This window comes from Megalobrama amblycephala, linkage group LG4 (genome assembly GCF_018812025.1).
Source record: "Megalobrama amblycephala isolate DHTTF-2021 linkage group LG4, ASM1881202v1, whole genome shotgun sequence".
NCBI classification, from domain to species: Eukaryota; Metazoa; Chordata; class Actinopteri; order Cypriniformes; family Xenocyprididae; genus Megalobrama; species Megalobrama amblycephala.
In genome coordinates, this window is record NC_063047.1 from 15,275,978 (window position 1) to 15,302,293 (window position 26,316).

The 26,316-nt window shown below is 36.1% G+C and overlaps 1 protein-coding gene across 7 annotated transcripts; it reads left to right on the forward strand.

The window, feature by feature from the left end:
* Positions 1 to 25,479, forward strand: slc25a25b (solute carrier family 25 member 25b). 7 transcript variants are annotated; one of them, XM_048187831.1, is made up of 11 exons: positions 1 to 851; positions 12,089 to 12,215; positions 14,931 to 15,018; positions 15,424 to 15,459; positions 15,975 to 16,086; positions 18,658 to 18,816; positions 19,770 to 19,922; positions 20,453 to 20,560; positions 21,536 to 21,703; positions 22,459 to 22,609; positions 22,737 to 25,479. In XM_048187831.1, exons 1-11 carry the CDS (start codon positions 525 to 527, stop codon positions 22,919 to 22,921), a joined length of 1,614 nt encoding a protein of 537 aa, XP_048043788.1. In that variant the 5' UTR covers positions 1 to 524; the 3' UTR covers positions 22,922 to 25,479. The 7 variants fall into 7 exon arrangements, with proteins under 7 accessions (XP_048043788.1, XP_048043789.1, XP_048043790.1 ...); XM_048187833.1 differs by lacking the exon at positions 1 to 851 and adding an exon at positions 7,031 to 7,921; XM_048187836.1 differs by lacking the exon at positions 1 to 851 and adding an exon at positions 10,001 to 10,250.
* Positions 25,480 to 26,316: the final 837 nt, after the last annotated feature.

The window sequence follows — 26,316 nt, forward strand, 5'->3', positions numbered from 1 at the left end:
CTCATTTCCTGTTGAACACGAGTCTCCGCCCGCCTTACCGGCATTCTCGTTGCATCAGTTGTCATTCAGACCGCCAATTCAAACCGGATTACCTTTAGAAATTCACAAACTAAAGGATTTATATCCGGAACGGGATTCAGAGCGACATGTATGCCGGAGTGCGCCAATTTGTCTGGGGTTTGTTTTTCTTTCGATATACTAAAACCCGGAGTATCGTTGAGACATCCTTCCAGCTCATCACTATGATCCGGAGCCCTGAATGCCGCTAAAGCGAGTGAATGAGCGATCAATTTCGAGCCTTATTACAAAATATATAAAACCGATTCTTAAAGTAAAGAGGCTGCAGTGGAATAGATAACTCTTTAGACGTGTTTGGAAGCTTATCGCAGTGCACATCTGTCACGCATCTTGACTGAAAACGATCGAGTAACCAGCTACAGGCTCACGCTGTCCATACGCTCACATTGAGACTTTACGTAAAAAACTGTGTAACCAGCCACTAGTCTGGAGTTCAGCCGTGTGTCATGCATCAGCGTGGATCGCTCGTCTCTCCGTTACTCAGTGGTGTTTTCTGCCAGTGCCGCTCGGAGGAGTATGAGGGCTCGGACCCCGGAGGTGGTGGCCGGACTGTGGCCTCCACACTGGCCGCAACATCACTCTCCGACCACGGACATGATGAGTCCTGCGACTCCCCGCATCACTGCCCGGTGTGCGGCGGACCCGAGCAGGAGCACCGGCTCAAGGTGCTCTTCCAGATCCTGGATGTCAACAAAGACGGAGGCATCTGTGTCAATGACCTGACCATCGGACTGAAAAAGCTGGGCGTCCATCGCACTGAACATGAACTCATGGTGAGTTACTTTATCTCCACTATAATGGAATTTTATGATGGGTTTATAGATTACACAGAGATGTAGAGGATAGACGTAGGAAAGACTTAATGTAACACATTTGGTTCATGAATTATTATTTATTAAACCCCAGAACAGAAGTTTTGTACTTCTAGGATCCTTACTTTCACAGCTCATTTTCCTAATACAGTGCCACAAAGGACAGCTGTGCCTTTCCTTTCTCTCCACTGTGTGAGGAGGATTGCTGTTTTTCCTTAAGAGGATTACTGTTTTCAGTGTTTGTGATGTGGACATATGGCAAAAAAGACCTTTATTGTTGGGTGAACATTAACAATACTTAGAAATTGCATTTATTTTTTTTTTTTATTTATTTTTTTTGTAGCATAGTTTCTGTTTTGGGCCAGTCCTTTGGGTTTCTGTCAACCCAAAATATACATTTAAAGAGCCATATTGGAAATATGGATTTATCCTTATATAGCTGGAACACCAGTTATCAGACACTGAGAAATATTTTTTATTATATATATATATATATATGCATTATTGAGGATGCCCATATACAGACATGTTTTCTAATCAGAGTTCAGTGTAATTTTCACTACCATGTTTATTATATATAAATCTAGACTACAGTGTAATTGTGCAAATGAGAAGGAAATGCGTAATTAGAAAAGAGTCTCTTGGGAACATACAGAGCAACATAATAAGGATAAACAAGAAGTTGCAGTTTCACAGAGTGGTAAAAATACATAGAAGCTGCTTTGGTGATTGTAATCTTTTAAAACGCAACAAATTTGTGGAATGTTAGAGAAGGCAGATAATGTTTCACTTTCAGTCCTTCAGAAAATACAATAAGTTATACAATTACTTCATAATTAAATCACTTATCCTGAGCAGCATTTTGGAAAAGGAGCATCCTGTACAGGGAGTGCAGAATTATTAGGCAAGTTGATTTTCTGATCATATTTTTTTCCCAAGCACATTTTACCAATTCCAATCCACATCAATCTTAATAACTACTATTAATATTGTTTTTAATCATTTATAAGTGATATATAATTGTTCATGAAGGCTGGAAATGAAAAATGCCTTATATTCAGGTGTGCAGAATTATTAGGCAAGTTTTCTTTTACAGGCAAAATGAGCCAAAAAAGAGATTTAACTCAGACTGAAAAGTCAAAAATTATTAAATACTCATGAGAAGGACGCAATACTAATGCAATACTAGAAATTGCAAAGTTAAAGCATGACCAAGGGACAGCAAAATGCTCATTGGGTCAGCGGGGTCAGACAAAAACAGGTGGAAAAGAAAAGACACGTTAACTGCAAAATAATTAAGAATTATGTGTGAAACCATCAGGAACCCTTTAGTCTCCAGCGCCACCATTTTCCAGAACTGCAACCTACCTGGAGTCTCCAGAAGTGCAAGGTCTCAGGATCTCAGAGACTTAGGTTAGCTAAAGAATCCTAAAAAATGACCCGCACTTGATAAGAATCACAAGCTGAAGTGTTATAAAATACATGAAGACTGGGTTTTAATAGGGCTTATAAACAGACAGCTTGAGAGTGACTCCTGAAGGACCAGCACCACATCCTCTTGTACCACTGTTTGAAGAATTTATCTTCCAGAATCTGGCAGTAAGTTTTGGAAGATCATTTTTAGTCCATCTCTGCAAGACAGACATTTCAGGATAAGAGATGGACTAAAAGTGAACTCAAACACCTTACTGCCAGATTCTGGATAAATTCTTCAAACAGTGGTACAAGAGGATGTGGTGCTGGTCCATCAGGAGTCATTCTCAAGCTGTCTGTCTATAAGCCCTATTAAAACCCAGTCTTCATGTATTTTATAACACTTCAGCTTGTGATTCTTATCAAGTGCAGGTCATTTTTTAGGATTCTTTAGCTAACCTAAGTCTCTGAGATCCTAACACCTTGCACTTCTGGAGACTCCAGGTAGGTTGCAGCTCTGGAAAATGGTGGCGCTGGAGACTAAAGGGTTCCTGATGGTTTCACACTTAATTCTTCACCTTAATTCTTAATTATTTTGCAGTTAACATGTGTCTTTTCTTTTCCACCTGTTTTTGTCTGACCCCGCTGACCCAATGAGCATTTTGCTGTCCCTTGGTCATGCTTTAACTTTGCAATTTCTAGTATTGCATTAGTATTGCGTTCTTCTCATGAGTATTTAATCATTTTTGACTTTTCAGTCTGAGTTAAATCTCTTTTTTGGCTCATTTTGCCTGTAAAAGAAAACTTGCCCAATAATTCTGCACACCTGAATATAAGGCATTTTTCATTTCCAGCCTTCATGAACAATTATATATCACTTATAAATGATTAAAAACAATATTAATAGTAGTTATTAAGATTGATGTGGATTGGAATTGGTAAAATGTGCTTGGGAAAAAAATATGATCAGAAAATCAACTTGCCTAATAATTCTGCACTCCCTGTATATCAGGAAATGAGATTTTGGATATGATCACCTGGAATGTGGCCCGTTTCTGTAGCCGAGTCACGAGACGGGATCTGCTGTCATTTATGATTTACCACCCAACAGTTCTCCCTCTTCCTCCCCCGTCTCTCCCTCTGTGATGGGGTAAGGTGGGAGGTTGATTAAAGGACAACTTTTATCCTTTACAGGCACATAATGTTAAGGCTTTCAGAATATGAATTGAGGGGAAGTTGAGGTGGAGTAAATCATTGGCTTATAATGAAGACAAGCATGTTCTGCATACCACATACTGATAGTGTCATCTATGGGTGTTTTGAAAAGCTTGATAGTTTGAGACTAGATTTCCTTAAGGCCAGTCAATTTTTTTAAATTTTTTTGGGATAGTGGCAGTATTGGACAAAAGCCTGGCTGCAGTTTTTTGCGCATCAAGAATTCTTTTGTTTGACAGCTAACAAAAGCACTTTGAACAAAACCGAAAGTTCCTCTATAGTGGAATAGCTGAGGTTTGTTGGCACTGCTCAAATAGACCAGTAATGGTGTTATTAGGTGTTTTATTATGAAGGTCATGAGAGTTTACTGCATAATTCACAACCTCTCCTGCAGATGAACGACATCTGCTGCTTCAATTATGAAGGGCAAAAATAACTTACTGGCACTTTAATGATCAAGGGTGGGTTGCACTTGTAGATTCTTGACTTGATTTGCACACTGGATTTGCAAATGCAGCGAGCAAATAAATGCAAATAAGCACTAGCCTGGTGTGAGAACAAGACCTGCTCATAGTTTTTCTATTCAAGACACTCAAAGCTAGAGGTTAACGAATTGGTTGTTACATAAGAAGCTATAGGTCTTTATATGTTGTATGAATTAGTATGTGCAGAGAGGTTTTTAATTAAAAGAGTTTATAAATGAATCTTAAATGGGTTAATAGAGCAGCTCTGTTGTGGCCCAGTATATGTAGACACTTTTCTTTTTCATTTTTATTCAGCCTTTCTTTTCTTTCACACAGTAACAGCAGTAGCTGCTTAAAAGTCAAACAGAATGACGTCAAATCTGCCACATATAGAGCTATCCAATTCCTCCCTCATCAGAAAATAATTCCCTCAGTGGCTGCATTAGAGGCTGCTAGAAACCCTGCTAATATCGATCTTCAGTAGCTAATCCTCTCCATACAGAAAAATTACACCTTTTATGTTCTGTTTAGATATGTACATACTTGTGCCTTCTCATCTTGTTTTTTCTTCATTTTCATTGTATTTTTTTGTTTATATTTCAAATTAAGTGCACTAATAGCTAGCAGTCAGACCTTTCATGACATTCGAAGGGCTGTGTGAATAATTTAGGGCTTATCTGTCATCACATATTAATAGTTTAGGAGTGCAAGGGCCCCCTGGAGAAAAGGGGGAAATTTATTTATTTACCGGTGACGTCACTGACGTGTACATTTAAAGGCACCTCAACCTCATATTAGGAGCTTAGAAGAACTTTGAGGAAGTTTTAAAGATGAAAAGAAAATTCATTGTATGATTTTTTTGAGAAGACATAGGGTTTTATCCTTTAAACATGTATGTATGTTGCTTTGTCCTGTTTTTGCCTTAAAGGGATAGTTCACCCAAAAATGAAAATTTGGTGTTTATCTGCTTACCCCCAGGGCATCCTTGATGTAGGTGACTTTGTTTCTTCAGTAGAACACAAATTATGATTTTTAACTGCAACCGTTGCCGTCTGTCAGCCGCATAATGGGTGTCAATGGTAACACAAATTATAAGAGTCAAAAACCACGCACAGACAAATCCAAATTAAACCCTGCGGCCCGTGATGGCACACTGATGTCCTAAGACACGAAACAATCGTTTTGAGTGAGAAACCGAACAGTATTTATATAATTTTTTACCTCTAATACACCACTATGTCCAACTGCGTTCAGCACTCGGTTAGTGAGGTCTGATCGCGCTCTGACAACGGAAGTAATGTCTAGCACTCATTGAAGTATAAGCGCGAGACATCACTTCCGTTGTCAGAGCGCGATCAGACCTCACTAAGCGAAGTTCAGAAGTTCAACTGAACTTGATTGATGCGTGAGAACAAACCTCACTGGTTCTTATGGAAGCTCAAACGTGCTGCGTAACACACGAGATTGAACCTCATTGGTTCTTACACGTCAAGCAAGCATGCTTGAGCTTCTGTTTACTATAACCGATGTGTGCATTGATGAAAGTTTACATGTGAATAAAAGCCTAAAATAAATCGCGTTTGATCTTGTCTCTTTGTAAATTTGGACTAAACCACACAATTCATATGAATTAGTTTTACGATCTCTTTATGACCTTTTTGAAGCGCCAAAGTGTCTGTTGCATAGGCTATCAATGGAGAAACAGAAATCTTTCAGATTTCATTAAAAATATATAAAAATATAAATCTTGCGTTTCGAAGATGAACAAAAGTCTTACACCGTGTCCTAACTACACGTGACACCGCAACGGAATAAAAGGTATATTTTCCAAGTTAATCAGTTTTTGTCCTAACCAGCCATTCTATTTTAGAAATGGTTTCTATTTCTCCGCGACATTGTGGCTGAAACAGCAACACAAAGAATGGCAATGATAATATCAGGTACTGTTTATTTGCTTTATTTAATGTTAAAAGCGTCTAATGTGAGTTTGAATATCATCCTGTGTTTCCAGCTTTTTAATGAAAACAACACTGGCTAATTTATCTCAGATCTTGAAAATAAATAAATGGGCACAAGAACGTTCAAACTGTCAACCCAGTGCGAACAAACAAGTGTATTCTATGACAAAGATCGTTTCAGTCACTCTGTATGTACTCAATAATGTTTAAATGGTGTAATATTTATGAATTTTACTATGTACTTACCCATTTCATTGTGTCTGCTGTGCTCTTGCCAAGAGAGCCCGCCCACACTCTCTTCTGATTGGCTGTGTTTTTTTGATTGATTTTTTTTCGCTTCTCATTGTTGCGTCGCGTCTAGTGTGGACAGTCACTGGAATATTATCACATTGCGTGTAGTTAGGACACGGTGTTACGGGTTTGGAATGACAATGGCGAGTAATTGATGACAGATTTTTCATTTTTTGGTGAAGTATCCCTTTAAGTGTAAACACATAGTTATTATAATCATTTACAAGCAAACCTTTTGTATCTTAGTGTAATTTGCAAACAAAATGTAGATTACTGAGATCTACATATTGATCTTAGACCTCCCTGTTAAATAAATTGTGGTTCAGGTGCAGTTTCAGTCTGATCAATAGAAATTAAATGTGCTCAAATGAGCTGCATTGAAATCCTGCCATTTACAAGTAAAATGAGGGAGGGAAGATGCATTTGTTAAAAATTAACATGTCCTGCTGTGCATGCCCAGGTGCATTTAAAAAACAGAATTGGTTACAAGAAGCTGATAAATGAATAAATGAGGTAGATTTGTATAGGTGAGCATTACGGCATTTAGAAGTGCATGGAATCACCATGGAGGCGTTACCGGGGAGATCCTGATGATGATAGAATGTCTTAAAAAAGCAGAGGGCAGAAAATACAGTCAGCAGAATTTCCTCATTGCTGGCTGGGTAAGAGATCACTCCATTAAATGGCTGTATTTCATCCTCTGATTGGCTGCCTGTGCATTGTCAGACAGGGGCAGCCAGTGTGGAGCGCTCTGATTGGCTGAGACACAGCTGCAGTGAGGTTGCAGCTATTTTCACTGCATCACTTTTTGCCAGCCATAGATGCAGCCAACCTGCAGAAGCTTGTAGACACCAAGAAATACACGCACTTGAAACATAGAATCGCTTTTAAAGTTAGATTGATTGTGTGGATTTCAGCTTCTTTTAGTTAAGTTTTCTTTTTTTCATGTTTTTGGCTACTGTGCAGTGTGTCAAGGCTGTGGAGTAAAGTCACTTGAAGAGTGAATGATTTCTTTTTTACCTGCATCTTTTTGCACTCAGAGAAGAACATGTTTTAGGAAAGTGTTCTGGACAATTTGTTTTGGAAAGATGCTCTAGGTTTGAGGTGGTTTGAAGCGGCTAATTGGAGCTGGTCATTTACTGCATTTGAAAGTTTTTACTTGGTTACTGTGGAAATGCTGTCGGGTATGCCAGTGAGCTTTGGAAATTGTGTGGCAGTGTCCTCATCTGCCCTCATCCTCCTGGCCTCACATATGACTGCCTAAGTAGTTTCTCTCTATACACACATATTATGCACTAAAACATCTATAGACTAAAAATTGATAGTTCTTACAAAGACCAAGATACAACAAAAAAAAAACCTCACACACCACTGCTGGATGTTGTGATTGATTAAATACACAAACCCATCAGTTCTCAAGAGTAAACAGACTTGGAGCGTCTTCATGAAGATGCTCAAGGAACTATGGTCGTCCCTTTCGCAGTGGTTTCTGGGAGTAACCGTGTGCGAGCATGGTACCACAGGGCCACCAAATGGACGTGAGGAACGAAACGTAGAGGACGCTGCAATAAAAGAAGGCCAGAAGAAACCAGATACACAGGAAGATTCAGTCGGTCAAGTAAAGAGTGCAGTATCCACAAGGAAAACTACAGTGCTAATTATGGTGGCGCCTCCTAAGGATCTCCAGCAGGTATTACGAAGAGTCAAACAAAACAATTTGTTGAATGCATGCATGCATTCATAGTTTTACTCTTGTTTCTGGAATGTGATGATAAAAAATAACTGAACTGCTATGTGATAAGTGATATTATTGCACTTTTTCATATTATGATTCTTGAAATCTGTCTTTTCAGCTCAGATATGGAAAATGAGTAAAAAATGTAAATCAAAGTGTCAAACAGGCACATTTTAATGAAATAATTTCAGATATTTGAATCATCAAGAGGTTATGCCAGTTACAGCAGCAGTAAAAAAGTTCTGATCCCATTTGTTTTGTGTTTTTATTGTAATTATATTAAAGGAACAGACAAACGGCTTATAGTCAGCGCTGAGTTTGTCATTTATTTTTTTCTAGACTTCAGCAAAGTCTCCTACGCATGTTAATTTTGCTCTGTCCTCCCCCAAATTATTGCTTCACATCTTTAGTGGGTTACAGCCTCCGCTGCTCTTTAAATGTTATTGTCAGAAATATTTCACCTGATCAGACTAATTATGGAAAGATCATGTGATAGTGACAGGATTACAATGTGTATTATCAGATTGCTTTTTTGTTATCTCTAGAGACAAACAAGATTAATCACAAACCTCTCAGCTCAGTAAAATGCTCATTTTCATGTTTTATGACAACCAATTTCACTAATTAGTTGTTGCTGAACTGACCCTTTGCTCAGCCCTTGGTTACTGTTGCTAGATGTCCCTTAGAACTTAATTGGAGATTTTTGTGAATGGCACAAGTTTTGTTAAAGGTGCCCTAGAACTTTTTTTTTAAAAGATGTAATATAAGTCTAAGGTGTCTCCTGAATGTGTCTGTGAAGTTTCAGCTCAAAATACCCCATAGATTTTTTTTTAAATTAATTTTTTTAACTGCCTATTTTGGGGCATAATTAGAAACGAGCCGATTTCAGGTTGCGGCCCCTTTAAATGCTCGCGCTCTCTGCCCCCTCCCGAGCTCTCGACTCTATCACAGCATAAACAAAGTTTACACAGCTAATATAACCCTCAAAATGGATCTTTACAAAGTGTTCGTCATGCATACTGAATGCATGCGTTGGATTATGTGAGTATTGTATTTATTTGGGTGTTTACATTTGATATTGAATGAGTTTGAGGCTATGCTCTGTGGCTAACGGCTAACACTACACTGTTGGAGAGATTTATAAAGAATGAAGTTGTGTTTATGAATTATACAGACTGCAAGTGTTTAAAAATGAAAATAACGACAGCTCTTGTCTCCGTGAATACAGTAAGAAACGATGGTAACTTTAACCACATTTAACAGTAACGTTACATTAGCAACATGCTAACGAAACATTTAGAAAGACAATTCACAAATATCACTAAAAATATCATGTTATCATGGATCATGTCAGTTATTATTGCTCCATTTGCCATTTTTCGCTGTTTACCTTGCTTGCTTACCTAGTCTGATTATTCAGCAGTGCACATCCAGACGTTCTGCCCTTGTGTAATACTAACTGCCCTTGTGTAATGCCTCAATCATGGGCTGGCATATGCAAATATTGGGGGCGTACACCCCGACTGTTACGTAAAAGTCGGTGTTATGTTGAGATTCGCCTGTTTTCCGGAGGTCTTTTAAACAAATGAGATTTATATAAGAAGGAGGAAACAATGGAGTTTGAAACTCACTGTATGTCTTTTCCATGTACTGAACTCTTGTTATTTAACTATGCCAATATAAATTCAATTTTTAATTCTAGGGCACCTTTAAAATGTGTTTTGAAATTAGTAATTACTGTTATGGGGGCTGAAATGAAGTGTAATATTTTTAATGTTATTATTGAATTAGATTATTTATCAAATAAAATTCGGTCTGTTCTCCTTTTTAAGTATGTGAATATTCCAGAATAGTGCAGTTGCATGACTGTCAACCTTTAAGACTGACACACAATAAGCCTTGTAAGAAGGTGATGCTGTATATGCCTTGAGCCAGTTACATTGCAGGTTGCAGTTCAAGTCTTGAAATGGGCGGGATTTATACGTCCCCTAATCCCACGTGTAAGAAATACCGGCATTATAGTCCTGGTAGCTTCAAGAACAGTCGAGAGCTGTATACATATATCTTTCTTACCTTGCCTTTAAGTTTTTAGTTTTCATGACTTATTTTTTTTTAGGTGAACATGTTGTGTTTGTGTCTTTACGTGCCTGTCCATATCTCAGAAGAACGGATAGAATTTGAGTATTTTGAGTCTGAAAGTTTACCTGCACAGCTAAAGTCTCTTTTTAAATTGAGTTTATTTCTTCCATCACAAGAGTTCGATTCTTACAGAAAATGGCGAAAGGTATGTTATCTGTATTATTATGTTAAAAAAAAAGATTGTGTAGTGTGTTTCTCGATGTAATTACGTTTTGTTTTTCCTAGTCTCAAACAGTGTTGTTTTAATATTATTTATATACTATTATAGTGTTTATTAATATTTTGAATTAGTTTTTATTTTATGTTTTAAATTTAGTCATTTTATGCGCTTTTGTTTTTCTTAACATTTTTCGTTTTTCTATTTAGCTTTAAATTATTGTTTAGTTGTAGTAAATAATTTTAGCACTTCGAAGTATTTCATTTCTAATTTTCTTTTAAGTTTTGCATATAATATTTTGTTTAATTTCAGCATTATTTCAATTACCGAAACTGAGGAAAATCTGTTTCAGTGTCAAACAAGTCCTTATGAGCCCAATATCTGTGTGTCCTGTCCATTCATGTCAAGACTTGATTTGTTTAATCCAGATTTAATCCAGATTATTTGACTTCCGCATTTGAACTGCATTTAGAATCCCTTCCGGTGTCCTTTACAGAGTTGGAGCTCACTTTGATGTTTATGCCTAAATGACTTGGACATCAAATGCCCTTTTTTGGCACAAAATGTCAGTAAGTAGATATTGTAAACTAAAAGGAACTTTAATATTTATACTATAAAATTGAATAGTCAAATTGCATGTATTTCTTTTTGTGTCTCTTTTGGCTCTCTTCAGATTCATTCTATTAGAAAATGACTTCATTGTCACAGACAATCTGAACTTCGGGCTAATAACCCCAAAATCTTGTTTCCATTCTCATGACCCACTTGTCTGCAGTTGAGTCATAGCAGTGTCTGGATTAAGTGTGTGTGAAGATGACGGCTATCTTTAAGCTACTTTACACTGACAGGGCTATTTGAGACTTGGCTGGAGGCCTGTGATCTTGACAGTTTGAAATGATGCACATTAGATGCTGACCTCTGAAGAGTTAATCGATTCTGAATGGCTTCTTATTACATGTACATGTCTGTCATGGCCATTTTAATCAGAGCAATTTAAGTTGAATGATGATAAATTCATTTTTATTCATTTATGAATATCTGTGTGTATATATGGTCCATTCAATGTTCAATCTTCTACAGATAAAGGCCAAATGTCTGTTCCTAGTGCCCCATTAGCTCAACAAAAGATATATATATAAGATAAGGACTTTAGATATGGACAAAATGACTTTATGGACTGTTTAAGCTTATATGGGTATGAGTTCTTGTATTCCATGTACAGTAGAAGTGAATTTTAATTTATTCAGACACTTTTTTTTTTTTTTTTAAACTAAGGTATCATTATGCTCTTGTCCCTAATCTCATAATTGAAAGTAACGTAAAACATAAATGGTCTGACTCAGTGTTCTGTCACTGGGTGGGGTGTTCATTTTTCTGCTTGTGGTTGAAAAGGTTCAGTAGCTTTGGAACTCGCTCTCACTGACACTCACTGTCAGAGCAACATCAACCAGGATTCACCCTATGGGCCAGATTTGCTATTAAAACTGGAAACACATTCCCTTTTGTTTCTGCCCTTCCAGAACACTTCAAGTTAATGATTAATTCTTCTTCTCCATCTCCTTCCATTACCTCCAATTATATGCTGCTCAATGGTTCAGACAGCTTGTGTCCTAAAGGTCAAACATTGTCAGGATGGGCCTCATAAAGCTGATGCTCATGAGAATGTTCAACATGGTCCATTCAATACTATCTTCAACAAACAAAGGCCATATGTCTGTTCTTAGTGCCCCATTAGCTCAACACCCCGAACAACACTGGCTCACTGTCCTCAAAAAATTTGATTCTAGCTTGAGGTTTTGATGTTGATTTCTTCATATGTGTTTCAGAAAGTCGTCAAGGCTGGAGACAAAGACTTGGATGGTCAGTTGGACTTTGAGGAGTTTGTGCACTACCTGAGGGACCATGAGAAGAAACTGAGGCTGGTCTTCAAGAGTCTTGACAAAAAGAACGATGGTATGTTTTTATGAGCATTGCCATGAATTATAGATGTTTTTGATGCAAAACAAACCAATGTACTACAGAAAGACATGCATGTATCATGCAGCACCAGTACATTTACAGACAATAGATTGTGTATACAGTGTTCTCATGTGCTTAGAGGATCTCAACCTATTTGACTCCAAGGCTCCCTAGTATTCAAACAATATTCCAAGGACCTGTGACTTTTCCAGTTCGTGATGTACTGGATAAGGATTAAGGATAAGGATTTTACAAAAAAAAATACAATTTCTACCCAAAAAAAAAAAAAAAGTCTTGACAAATTAAAAATTTTCCAGGTCTAGACTAGAAATCACACTTTTAAAATTAGGTTACCTCATACCTCCAGTGGTATTATGGGTTCTTCCAAAAAAAAAAAGAAAAGAAAAGAAAAAACAGTTGTTGGGAGGGTCAATTAAAATAGTATCTTGATTTTTTTAGTTGTTTTGGCTTATTTCAAGTCATCTTAAAGGAACACTCCACTTTTTTGAAAATAGGCTCATTTTCCAACTCCCCTACAGTTAAACATTTGAGTTTTTTCCATTTTCAAATCCATTCAGCTGATCTCTGGGTCTGGCGGTACCACTTTTAGCATAGTTCATTGAATCTGATTAGACCAATAGCATCTCGTTCAAAAAAATGACCAGAGTTTCGATTTTTTTTCCTATTTAAAACTTGACTCTTCTGTAGTTACATCGTGTACTAAGACTGACGGAAAATGAAAAGTTTCGATTTTCTAGGCCAATATGGCTAGGAACTATACTTTCATTTCAGCGTAATAATCAAGGAACTTTGCCCGCCTGCCATGGGTGCAGCAGGTGCAATGATATTATGCAGCGCCTCTCACAAATGTCTCCATGGTTGCAAGGCACGCTCCCTGTGCAAACAGGGGGTCACAGGCGCTGCGTAATATCATTGCACCTGCTGCACCCATGATACGGCAGCAATGAGAGTATAGTTCCTAGCCATATCGGCCTAGAAAATCGAAACTTTTCATTTTCCGTCGGTCTTAGTACACGATGTAACTACAGAAGAGTCAAGTTTTAAAAAGGAAAAATATCGAAACTCTTTGGTCATTTTTTTGAGCGAGATACTATTGGTCTCATCAGATTCAATGAACTATGCTAAAAGTGGTACCGCCAGACCCAGAGATCGGTTGAATGGATTCGAAAACGGTAAAACTCAACTGTTTAACTCGAGAGTTGGAAAATGAGCCTATTTTCAAAAAAAGTGGAGTGTTCCTTTAAGGCCCCCTTGGAAGTTTTTCAGAGGCCCTCTAGTGGTCTTCTGTTTTAGAACTACTATTTTAGATGTTAAAGGTGTCATAAATTGCATTTTTTTAAAATGTTATAATGTTCTCTGAGGTCCACTTTTAATGTTAGCAGGATTTTTACATCAAAAAGCATCATAGTTTAAAAATAATAGGCTATTTTATATTCTGTTTCTCTCTTTGAAACACTCCGTTTTGTTAGGCATGCCGCATTCAAGACTTGGAAGTAATCACCCACTGCTATGATTGGGTAACAGTTTTATTACAAATATTAAAATAATTTTCAACATCCATTACATGTGTGTAATTGTTTTAAACTTCCGATATTGAAAAATATCTTGTTACGTAGTTTAAACATTTGGCAACTTTGAAACATTTATGCTTATTACATATGCTTTATAAGTCATGGTTGTGGCAAATAAAGTTTAAGTACTTGGAGTTACCACAGTTACAATTGACAAATGATAACTTACGGTTAACGGAATAAACGGAATTATGAATGAATGTACCATCGTTTGTCGCACTGTCGTTCTTATAGGCTATTCATAGTTTCCTCCTTTTCGATAAAGTGAAAAATACATTTGTCTTGTTTTAAATAAAATGAAACTTGTAATGTCTTACTGATAACAAAACAGAAGATCTCACTCACTGTAGCTTTTTTCAGGATTACAGCTAATGGCTTCGTTCAAAACCATAACAAAAGCAGCATTCTCTACGCGCTTTCTTCCTGTATCCGATAATCTAACGCATTAACCGCATAAATGCCAGGGCATTTATTTATTGAATCATTAAGTGACACATGATAAAAACATTGTTACTCACACTTATGTGTTGCGACATTACTGTCGGATCGAATATAGTCATCACTGCATCATCTTTTATTTTCAGTGTCTCTGAAAAGCCTACACCAAATTGTTCAAAAACGAATCCATAGTAAAATGAAGCGAACAACCAAACCGTGTCTTACTGACACAATCAGGAGCTTTGTTAAAAATAAAGTTCATCCATGCTTTCTTAAGGTTAGTATCACAAGGATGACAATGCAATGACTGTGTTTTTTCTCAACTTGGCACTACACAACGCCTTATAAACCTATAATCCTCTAACGTTTTTTAATACAAGACATGCATGAATCAGCGGGCAATGATGTAGAAGTAGGCACTGATCTTCTGCAGAGGTGGTCTTTCATCAAATTATGAAGTCATACTGAGACAAAATTTAAAATGAGTCATTTTGGGAGCTTGATTTCAATAAAGGCTGTTTTTGGACTAACAAGAAAGTTTTGAGTTCTGAAACTTACAGGATATTTTTATAGTACGTTGACCTCTTATATATCAAAGATCAAGGAAAATTTGATTTCTCAATTCATGACCCCTTTAAAACGGACAATTGTTTCACCACATTTTCTTTTAAATCTGCAGGTCGCATAGACTCACAGGAGATCATGCAGTCACTAAGAGACCTTGGGGTTCATATATCTGAGGAACAGGCTGAAAAGATCCTCAAGAGGTAATTTGTTTAACTGATTTTTATCTGTCAATCTCCCTCTTTCTCTTAAGTCTTTTATTCCCAGCTAATGATTCACTTTCTAATGATTCAAACCTGACTGATCTGTATAGTGTTGAGGTGACTGAGAAACCTGAACCAGCACAGTTTATACAACACACCTCCTAGTTCTCATTTCTTTTACGTTCTTTGACCAGTCAATTCCATAGAGTTTTTAGCACACATTTAAAAACCCTACCTAAAAACAGCGACAGGTGTACAAATTAAAATGAAGCACTTACTATAATAAAAATTCTTTCTTTATTTTCTGTCTGTGTGACTGTAAATGTCTTTGGTCGTACGCTGTTTCTTTATCACTCTCTCCTTCTTGTGATCCCACACCCACTCTCTCTCTGCTCATCTTATCAGAATAAGGAGGGGTCATATTTGTGCCCCTATAATGTAGTAAGTAGTTGTCTTCTCCCAGCATGTTTGCCTTGCTCTGCATTTTCATTTCATCTACTGCTTCATCTGCGCGATTTCATTTAGCATTTTTGAGGTAATTTTTTTTTTCTCTCTCTCAAAAGCTGTTTTGTCCATTGTGGGTAATGCTTTTGGAAATACTGAATAAGCTAATGATTTATATATTTAAGGGTTTTTGAAAGTCAATAATAGAACTTTTAGCAAAAGAAACCTTTCTTAAAAATTATTAAAGATGGAATTCAAAATAAAAAAAGGCTGGGACATTTTTGCATGTGAGTATTTATTTATTTTTTTTACTAGTCACTTGACTGTACATGATTTAATGTTGGTAGAAGTTGTGCAGGTCTAAGCAGTTTCTTATCTAAGTGCTTTCATTTTAGAAATTGTAAGCTGGTCTTGTTTCAAATCAACTGCTGCTACCCAGACCCAAAAAAGTGCCTCTAAGAAATTGACAAATTATTTAGTTTTGGTCTCTTTTTGTCTTTTTATTTGAATAGTATGGATAAAAACGGTACGATGACGATTGACTGGAATGAGTGGAGAGATTACCACCTGCTTCACCCTGCTGAGAACATTCCTGAAATCATCCTCTACTGGAAACACTCCACGGTAAAACAAAACCACAGTCCTGCCATGTGCCTTATAGTTCCCAATGTTTGTTTTCAGCGCCGACTGTCTCTCATTGCTCCTTTTAGGAGGTTTTGGTACTTCTTATAGTCTCTTTATTGTGTAATTTGCCTTTACTTACATCACTGACAAACACCTCTCATTAAAGCTGGAGATGCTCTTTCACCTTAGTCATTCAGTCCTAATACTAATCCTTAGTTAAGTTTGTTTCCTTGCACCTGAAATATTCATGAATGGGACAAAAGGAGGTCACTGTGATCCATTCTGATCCTTTTAAACAGATCAACAGCGTGTTGACGTCACTGACTTGACCTTTTGGTGAACAGATAAGTCACTTATTTTAAAGGTCCCGTTCTTTGTGATCCCATGTTTCAAACTTTAGTTAGTGTGTAATGTTGTTGTTAGAGTATAAATAAAATCTGTAAAATTTTAAAGCTCAAAGTTCAATGCCAAGCGAGATATTTTATTTAACAGAAGTCACCTACATCGAACGGCCAGTTTGGACTACATCCCTCTACTTCCTTCTTTAATGACATCACTAAAACAGTTTTTTGACTAACCTCCACCCACAGGAATACACAAGATTTGCGTTTGTAGAGTGTGTTTGTCGCCATGTCGTCGAAACGCTGTTATTTTCATCCTGCAGTCCAATCACCGGGTCTGATTCCGGCTCAAATTGATAGGGTAAAATTAAAGACATGTTTACAATAACACTGAGCGCGTGCATCTCCACGTTATGGTAAGAGGCGTGACTTTTCCGGGCACGGTGCGCTCAGAGCTGTCGAATCACAACACAGGAACCGCTGGCACAATCAGAACTCGTTACGTATTTCTGAAGGAGGGACTTCATAGAACAAGGAAGTCATCAGCCCGTTTTTATGACAGTGGAAACAGCTGTATACAGATAAGTAAATTATGTGAAAAATACTGTGTTTTTTTTTACACGTGAAACATGAACACATGTTATATTGCACACTATAAACACAATCAAAGCTTCAAAAAAACACGAAAAACAGGACCTTTAAGGAAGAGTTATGTCAGTTTAATTTGAAAATGAAAAGCCAATTATTTCTGAATTTCTTTTATGTTATTATCACAAATTCAGTATATTAATGATAAAAAATAAATCAAATAATATAGTCCCCTAAAACCAATGAAAATGAATTAAATCTTGTATTAAAAATGAATAAATGGATATTACAAAAAAGACAGAACTAAACTTAAAAGTACAAAATTTATAAAAGACAGAACTAAATGTAAAAGTACCCATGGTAAAAAAAAAAGAAAAAGTCCCTAATTTTTTCAAAAAAAAAAAAACATTTGAATTTTTCTAGTACTAATGATAAATCACCTGACCTAGCATTCCCAGGGGGCGTTCCGAGAACATCAGGGGGCGTTTGTTTAAAGGGTTAGTTCACCCAAAAATGAAAATTCTATCATTAATTACTCACCCTCGCACCAAACCCGTAAGACTTCCGTTCATCTTCAGAACACAAATTAAGATATTTTTGATGACAGCGATTTATGTCCCTTTGTTGACATATATATATATATATATATATATATATATATATATATGTATGTATGTATATATATATATGTATATGTATGTATGTATGTATGTATGATAAAAATATATAAAATACACAAAAGATCAAAAGTTTGGGGTCAGTAAGGTTTTTTTAATTGTTTTTGAAAGAAATCACCATGACTTATCAAAAATACAGTAAAAACAGTAATATTTACTCCAACAATGGTAACGCCAGTCTTCAGTGTCACAAGATCCCTCTGAACTCATGCTAATATGCTGATTTGGTGCTTAAACATTTCTTCTTGTTTTTATTAACTGAAAGTGGTTGTGCTGCTTACTGAAATGTGGAATGTGTGGGTTGGGTTTTTTTTTTTTTTTTTTTTTTTTTTGATGACCAGAAAGATTGAAGTAGAAATATGAAATGGAAAATATAAATGTTGAATTATTTTAAATTATTTCAAATGGAAATTTTAAATGTTTTTACTGTCTTTTACAAGATTTGAAAGGAATGAACTCATGACGTAAAGCTGTAAATCAGGACTGCACTAAACTGGGGATTTAATCCTAAACAGAATTTTGTAACAAGTCTCTTTAATCTTTGGAGCAACTGGTATGTCAGATAGAAATTTAAAGACACCTCAACATCACCAAAGGCTTTAGCACTGAAAATCAGCAACAATACTGTGCTTAAACTTTCTAAATCATATTATTACACTTATTGTTGAATCAATTTAATAGATCCTTGTTGAATGAAAGTATCATATCAGTTTATTTAAAAATAATTTTTTGAATGGTACTGTATAAAATAATATGCCTAAGTATAATAAACATAGAATAATAATCAACATTTATATTAAGGGAAAACAATTAGACTACATTTTAGTTGATGGGGGGGCAGTAAGGGACCTAGATAATGGGTAGGGGGCGCTGGCCCAAAAAAATGTTAAGAATCACTGACTTAACCTGTTAATTTGTCCATTCATTATGTTCTCACTCTACATGATGTCATTTCCTCTGTACAGATATTTGATGTAGGGGAAAGTATGATAGTCCCTGATGAGTTTACGGCAGAGGAGAAGAAAACAGGCATGTGGTGGCGACACCTGGTTGCAGGAGGTGGAGCAGGTGCTGTGTCCCGTACCTGTACGGCGCCTCTGGACCGCCTTAAAGTTCTCATGCAGGTATGAGACCCATTTAGAAAGTAGCACACATCATATGATTACTGAAAATACATATTTAAGTTTGGAAAACATATATTATATATATTTATAATTATATAATATTAGCGTTTATATGAATTTGATATATAATATATATATTTTTGAAAGAAGTCTTTTATGGTCACCGAGGCTGCAATTATTTGATCAAAAATACAGTGAAAACAGTAATATTGTGAAATATAACAATCTTTGAATATATTTTAAACTAATTTATTCCTTTGATATCAAAGCTGAATTTTCAGCATCATTACTCTAGTCTTCAGTGTCACATGATTCTTCAAAAATCATTCTCATATGCTGATTTGCTGCTCAAGAAACATTTCTTATTATTATAAATGCGGAGCAGTTGTGCTGCCTAATATTTTTGTGGAATCATACATTTTCAAGTCTGATGAATAGAAAGTTCAAAAGAACAGCATTTATTGGAAATAACATTTTTTTGGTCTTTATTTTCACTTTCAATCAATTTAATGCATCCTCATCATAGCTTAATAGATGACCCATGAATTAATGTAGGCTTATTAGCTGAAATCCTTGGCTTTCTTCAAGCCCCAGTTAGGGTGTGACATGAACTGAAGTGTTAGTGAAATCCCCTGTCACCAGTGTGCTGTTTATGAAGGGACTTCACTTTTAGGAACACTGCTGCTGTACTGTAAAGTCACTAAAGTACATGATGTTCTGTTCTTTGGATGAGTGCCTCGGTGGATGACCATGCACATTAGAAATTGCCTAGTTTCAGTTTGGTTTGTTGGATTTTAAAGTTCTTTTTCTTTAAATTCTTCAGTATGTTGAATTTATAAGGCTGTATGGAACATTGAACATCTTGTCCTGTGTAAATGTACCTTAAAATGCTTGCAAAATTAAACAAATTTTGAGCAAATTGAGATGTTTCCCCACTGGATTGTTGTTGGCAGGTTCATGCGACCCGCAGCAACTCCATGGGTATCGCCGGAGGATTCACCCAAATGATCCGTGAGGGTGGAATTCGGTCACTTTGGCGAGGGAACGGTATCAACGTTTTGAAGATTGCACCTGAGTCTGCTATCAAATTCATGGCATATGAGCAGGTAGCTTGTTGTTTAAACATGTAATATAAGTTTAAACAATAAACATGTTAAAGCATAGCCATTAGAAATGTACAAAATCCTGGATATTTAAAGAACATTAATGTAGATAACCACTTTTTCTTTTTCTTTTTAAACAAACAGTTAATTTGTACTGTCTCAACTGACAGTTTACTGAAGAATAGCAGAGTCCACACCATAACAATAACGATAACAGCACAGAGAAACGATATCTTTGGAATCACTTTCTGAATGATTTTTCCCAGCTGATGAACTATAAAAACAATGACAGCCAATCAGAATCTATCCTGCTTCGAGCATTTAAAGCAACGGATGACAAAACTGCGCACGCTTAGAATAAACAGAACAATATCGCTGCTAGTTTGGATGCTAATATAGTTATTGTTAGCTTTAAAGTTATCATTCTTGGTGTGAATTAATCTTTTAACCAAAATAAAAATCCGAATACAACCTTGTTTGTTGCTCCCAGCTATTATATCTGTGACTTAAAGCTCAATTGCCCTGTTCTTCAGATTAAGCGGCTGATTGGCAGTAATCAGGAGACGTTGGGGATCCTGGAGAGGCTGGTTGCTGGGTCTCTAGCAGGAGCGATTGCCCAGAGCAGCATCTACCCCATGGAGGTAAGATTATAAACAATCATTTAAGAATAAACTTTGAGCACTGTTTTGAGAAAACGAAAGCTTTCTGTTCTGTCATTTAAATAATAATTATGAATCATGTGCTTTCACTAGACCTCCCATGCATTCTTTGTATCGTGTTACGTAATGCGGTGCTTCTCAAACCCCACCATTGCACATTTGCCTCCCTTATCAGACACACCCAATTCAAGTCTTGCATCAAAGCCACTTGAAGGCAAGCCTGCAACCTTGGCCGAAAAAAGTGTAACGCCTGCTAACGCTGCAGTATGCATGAAAGGAGACAAGAAGCTGTTTTTTTTTAGTGGATGTGTGTGGATGGAGGAGAGGCTTCACTACGCTGAATAAATCACTTTTGTGAGGAATGAATCGACAGCCCATCGGCTAATCTTCAACATGTTTGCTCTTAAACATTCATTTTGGATTGCTCTATTTTTAGAGTTTACACTGAAAAAAAATGCTGTTTTATAAGAGAAGTCATGGACAATTGCACCACAGGTATGATTCAGTTTACAGCACTTCTCGTTAATCTCTATGGTTTCCGCAAACAGTGATTGACTCCCATAACTCTGAACAAAATTCAATGATGTCATGGCTGTAATGTGATTGGTTATCAAGGTACACATGATCCAAGTTAGCTGTTACGCTTTTTCCAATGGTATTAAGACCATCCCTGCTTTCATCGCCTGTGTTAATGAGCTGATGAGTTAAATCAAGTGTTTTCGATGAGGGAAACATACAAAATGTTCAGTGGTGGCGGCTCCTCAGGACAGGTTTGAGAAGCACTGCTATAATGTACCCTTTTTAAAAATGGTTTCCTTAGTTTTTAATAACTAACTGCCATCTCAGAATCTGAAACTAAATCAAGTTCTGATGATGGCTTTCTATACCAAACAAAGCATTGCTTTGTTCAGATCTCTTGGAGCTTAAACAAAAACACTTTTTTTTTTTTTTTTTAAGGTTTTAAAGACTCGTCTTGCCCTGGGAAGGACGGGACAGTACTTTGGTATTGTGGACTGTGCTAAAAATATATTTAAGAAGGAGGGTTTAAAAGCATTCTACAAGGGTTATATTCCCAATATGCTGGGTATCATCCCTTATGCTGGAATAGACCTGGCTGTTTATGAGGTAAGTTTTTACACACTAAAACAAAAGGACTATATATTTATTATCAGTGTTGTTATTGTTAACTAAAAACTATTAAAAAGGTTCCATTAATTCCAAAAAATCTGAATTGTTGAACTGCTAAAATTATAAATAAAAAAATAAATAAATAAATAAAATGCTTCAATTTTATTAGTCATCTATCTATCTATCTATCTATCTATCTATCTATCTATCTATCTATCTATCTATCTATCTATCTATCTATCTATCTATCACTAATAAAATTGAAAGAGCACTAAAATTTAAACTGAAAATATAAAAATAAAAGCTTATTCAGAATATTAATAAATACTATAACGGTATATATATATATATATATATATATATATATATATATATATATATATATATATATATATATATATATATATATATATACACTAAAATATCACTGGGTTACATGTGTTTATTTATTTATATATAGTTTTTTACTTTTAGAATTTTCCACATATTTTATGGTTATTGTTTTAGTTAATAAAATGTATGTGTTATAATTATTTTATGATTAATTTGTATTGTAAATACATTTTTTATCTGTATACACTAAAGGCTGGTGGCTGTAGTAAATAATGCTAAAATCAGTTTTTTATCTCCTCAATGTTTTATATCTTTTATATTTATTCTTTTTAATTTTATTTATTAAAATGTGTTATTTAATTATTATATTATTTTATGATTAATTTTATTGAAAATATGATCTTTTTTTATATCTGTAGACACTAAAGAACTCGTGGCTGCAGAGATTTGCTACGGACAGTGCCGATCCGGGTGTGTTTGTGCTGCTAGCCTGTGGTACAATGTCAAGTACTTGTGGACAGTTAGCGAGCTACCCGTTAGCCTTAGTGAGGACACGTATGCAGGCTCAAGGTAAGTCTTTAAACTCTCAAATACATCATTACAAGGCTTGATTGTTTCCTACTATTATCATTCACTGAGTAAAATATTGTTGTTTCTCTGTCACAGTCTAATGGATTTATTTTCATTTATTTTATAGCTTCTCAGGAAGGCAGCCCACAGATGACCATGACTGGTCTCTTCAGACACATTGTACGGACAGAGGGTGCAATTGGACTCTATAGAGGCTTGGCACCCAACTTTATGAAGGTCATCCCTGCTGTTAGCATCAGCTACGTGGTTTATGAGAACCTAAAGATCACCCTTGGTGTCCAGTCTCGGTGAGGGGAACCTGAAGACTGTTAAATCCTTAATGGCTTTTGTTTTACTGCTTAACTTTTCTTTTGGACCAGTGAAAGAGATCATCCAAGAGGGCTGGTTTGCACTCAGAGGGAAGTGTAGGAACACTTGGCCAAGAAAGAGCTTGCATGATGGAAAGAAGAAACCTTTGCGTCAAAGACCTGAGGTTTGACTTTGATCAGTGAATGGAAGAGTAACTGGAATATATTAGAACAGGGAAAAAATTTCAATACTAGCTACAAGTAAAACATAAGCACCTCAAAATGGCATCTCTATCGGATCTCAACACTCCCTTATTTCATTCCTGAGGTCATGTAAGGTCACAGGGTTGTGTTGACTGTATTTTAGTAGGGACTAAGAATATGCAAGATATGCTTTTTGGAAAGGAAGGACCAGACACCTTATGGATTCAAAGAGTCAGATTTACTAAAGCATTTAGTATATGCAACTTTTCTCTCAGAAAATAACACTTAATCCGTTAATTTATTCATTTAAACTGCACAACTGGAATTTAATGTGCTAAAGGCTTTGGCAGATATGATGCTAATAATCCTGGTGTAGCCCTTTCAGATCACTGACTCATTCTTCCACTGGATGGCAGTGTTTGGTAATAAAGGGCTGAAAAACATGCTTGCATTTCACTCACATAATTTATTACTTGTATTATCATATCAACTGATATGCCAGTTTTGACATCTTGAAAGTTACAGAGTGTAACAAGGGAAATATTTGAAATATGTCTTATTCATCAAATGGTCCAAATAATATTGTTGAGGACTTTTCATTGTTATTTTTAAATGTTGTTTATTACATTTTGATTGAAGGTTACTGTAAAAAAGAAGACTCCATGAAATTAAGAATACATGTGCACACACTCCTAATGGTGATTGGCAGCTAATCGAGTGTTAAGAAAAAAAGTTTCAACACTTTGGGTCATTTTGAGAATAAAATGTCCTGGGTTTGAGAATTCAGCACCAGCTTAAATGTGGTGGATCGAGTTCCATGTCGAGGTTGACACTGTATGGTCTTAAATTGGAAAAACAATTTCATTTGTTTTTACATTCAAGCAATTCTGCTTTATTCACTGATAAATTATCTTCACAACTGCAGTGTAAATATAGTTTCTTACCAGTATTAGTTTGCAAACATTTCAAACATAAAACTAAAACACTGATTTAAACTCACTCTAGTCAAGGAACATATTTAAGCACTTTATTTTAATAAAAATAAACCAGACTTGAATTTTTAGGAGGCTTTATAATGGAATGATATTCAGTAGTTGTAGTGGTGATTTAAGTAAATATTATTTTTCAGCATTTATGTGGGTAAAAAGTATTTGTCAAGAAAACACTAAAGAGATATAAGTTAGGATTTCTTTTGAAAAATGACTCTGCAGCAGTCTGCAAATATCTTGTATATTTGGATATGACACATGTCAGGATAGGCACCCCAATGTTTAAAATTTGCATTTTATTTTTTTTTAATGACAAGGAAAAAATCAGTTGCCCTTACTTCTATTGCATGTGAAGCCCTAAAACCCTCCAGTTCAATGGGTTGTTTGCTTTGTAATTCTACAAAACCTTAGTGTCAATATAGTTGCCTTATTTATAAGTAAAATAAAGCTGCTTTTAGACTCTGTGGGAAACGCAAGAAGATGGTGTTAATGACTGAAATATTTTTCTAAAGATTTGATTCTCAGGGAGAATTTAGTGGTCTCCGATACTCCCGTGCAGATCTAAAACTTGTATGGATACTGGGTTTGTTCAGGCCTAGGAACAGTTTGCCTTTTTCAAGCTTCATTACATGACTTAAAAATAGCAAATACCCTTCTGTGTCCCGATGGTAGTTGAACTGAACTCAGCTGTGGCCCCATTTCCTTTGAATCAATTCAGTCTTTGTAATGCATGTATGTGTGTCTTGTCTAAAAATGCGCAAATTGCACTGTAGAGTCTTTACAGGGCTTTAAAAGCTGTATTGCCTGCCTCATGATGGATGCAGCTTTTTTTTGTTGTTGGTTTTGCATTTTGCACCTTTTTTTTTCCACTGTTTCTCACAGGAGAAATCTTTGGACTCCTCCGAACCTGTGGGCTAGACCCATTTGTGTGGTTGTCCTGAGACTGAAGGCTTTAGATATTTATTTGTGGCATTCAACACAATCAAGGAGTGTCGCTCTGAGACTGCCTGCTATCTATTGCCTTACTGTTTGGCTGTTTGGTAGCCGTGTTATGGCTTCTGTGAGTGTAAATGCACAGTGTTTGCCATGTATATCAAAAGTAACTGTTGCTGGGTTCACCTGAGTATCATAAACTTACATGCTAATGAAATATCCAAATATTTGTACTGCAAAACATATCTAGATGTGATGACACATCTGTTAAGTTTTAGTTGATGTTGAAATGTGCAAATCAATGCAAGAATGTTTACAGGACAATAAAGGAAAATAAACTGTCCTCTATACAATGCAGAAACTGAATGTAGAGCGGAAATATTTATGTTTGTACAATAACTGGTAATTAAAGTTATTCTTGATTCTGTTCATTGAAGTTGAGTGTTTATTTGGGACATTCCTCCATTGGTGACATTTGCCTTTCAGAAATGGAACTTTGAAAGTTATTTCAAAACTGAATATAATCAATTCTGTTCGAAATATGTTTTTGTCAATCTCAGGTAACTTTTTTGTACAAGGTTAAAGGTGCTAAAGAGGATCTTTTTGTCGACTGAGAAACCAAAGACTGTTAGTGAGTTTTTGAAATGAGCGCATGCGTAACAACCCCCCTCCTTCACAGCTCATTTCGAGGGAACGCCTCCCAAAACTCGTGCACGAGTATTGGAACACAAGTGTTTACCACCGGCATTCACTGTGTCGTGTTAGTGGATTCATTATGTCGGACTCACCGCAGGTAACTCATAATCTGCAGTTGTTACTCCTGTCTCCTGACAAAAACATTGCATGCGGCGCCTGTAGAGTGTGGAAAGTTACTGGAGCGCGCAGCCGCGCACGTCTCTCACAAGGAACGTCATGGCAGTGATTGACAAGCCAGAGGGCCAATCGTTTACGCGATGTTTTTAAGGCCCTACCTTGTGCACAGATGATGTATATTAATATTATTATTTTCAGTGCACCTAATAAATAGTCTTTTATCAGTTATTAAAGACAGTTTCAAGTAATATTGCAAAAATGTATAAAACAAAACATCCTCTTTAGCACCTTTAATTGGAAGATAGATTTTTCTCAGTCCTTTTACAAAATCTTGTGTTTTTAAAACGCATGTTTAATGTGATAATCATTTTGATCATTCAAATATTATCTTTTGAGAAGTTTTACATTGAACTGATCCCTGATGTGAAGTGATTCCTCACAGTAAAGGGGGAAGGAGAGC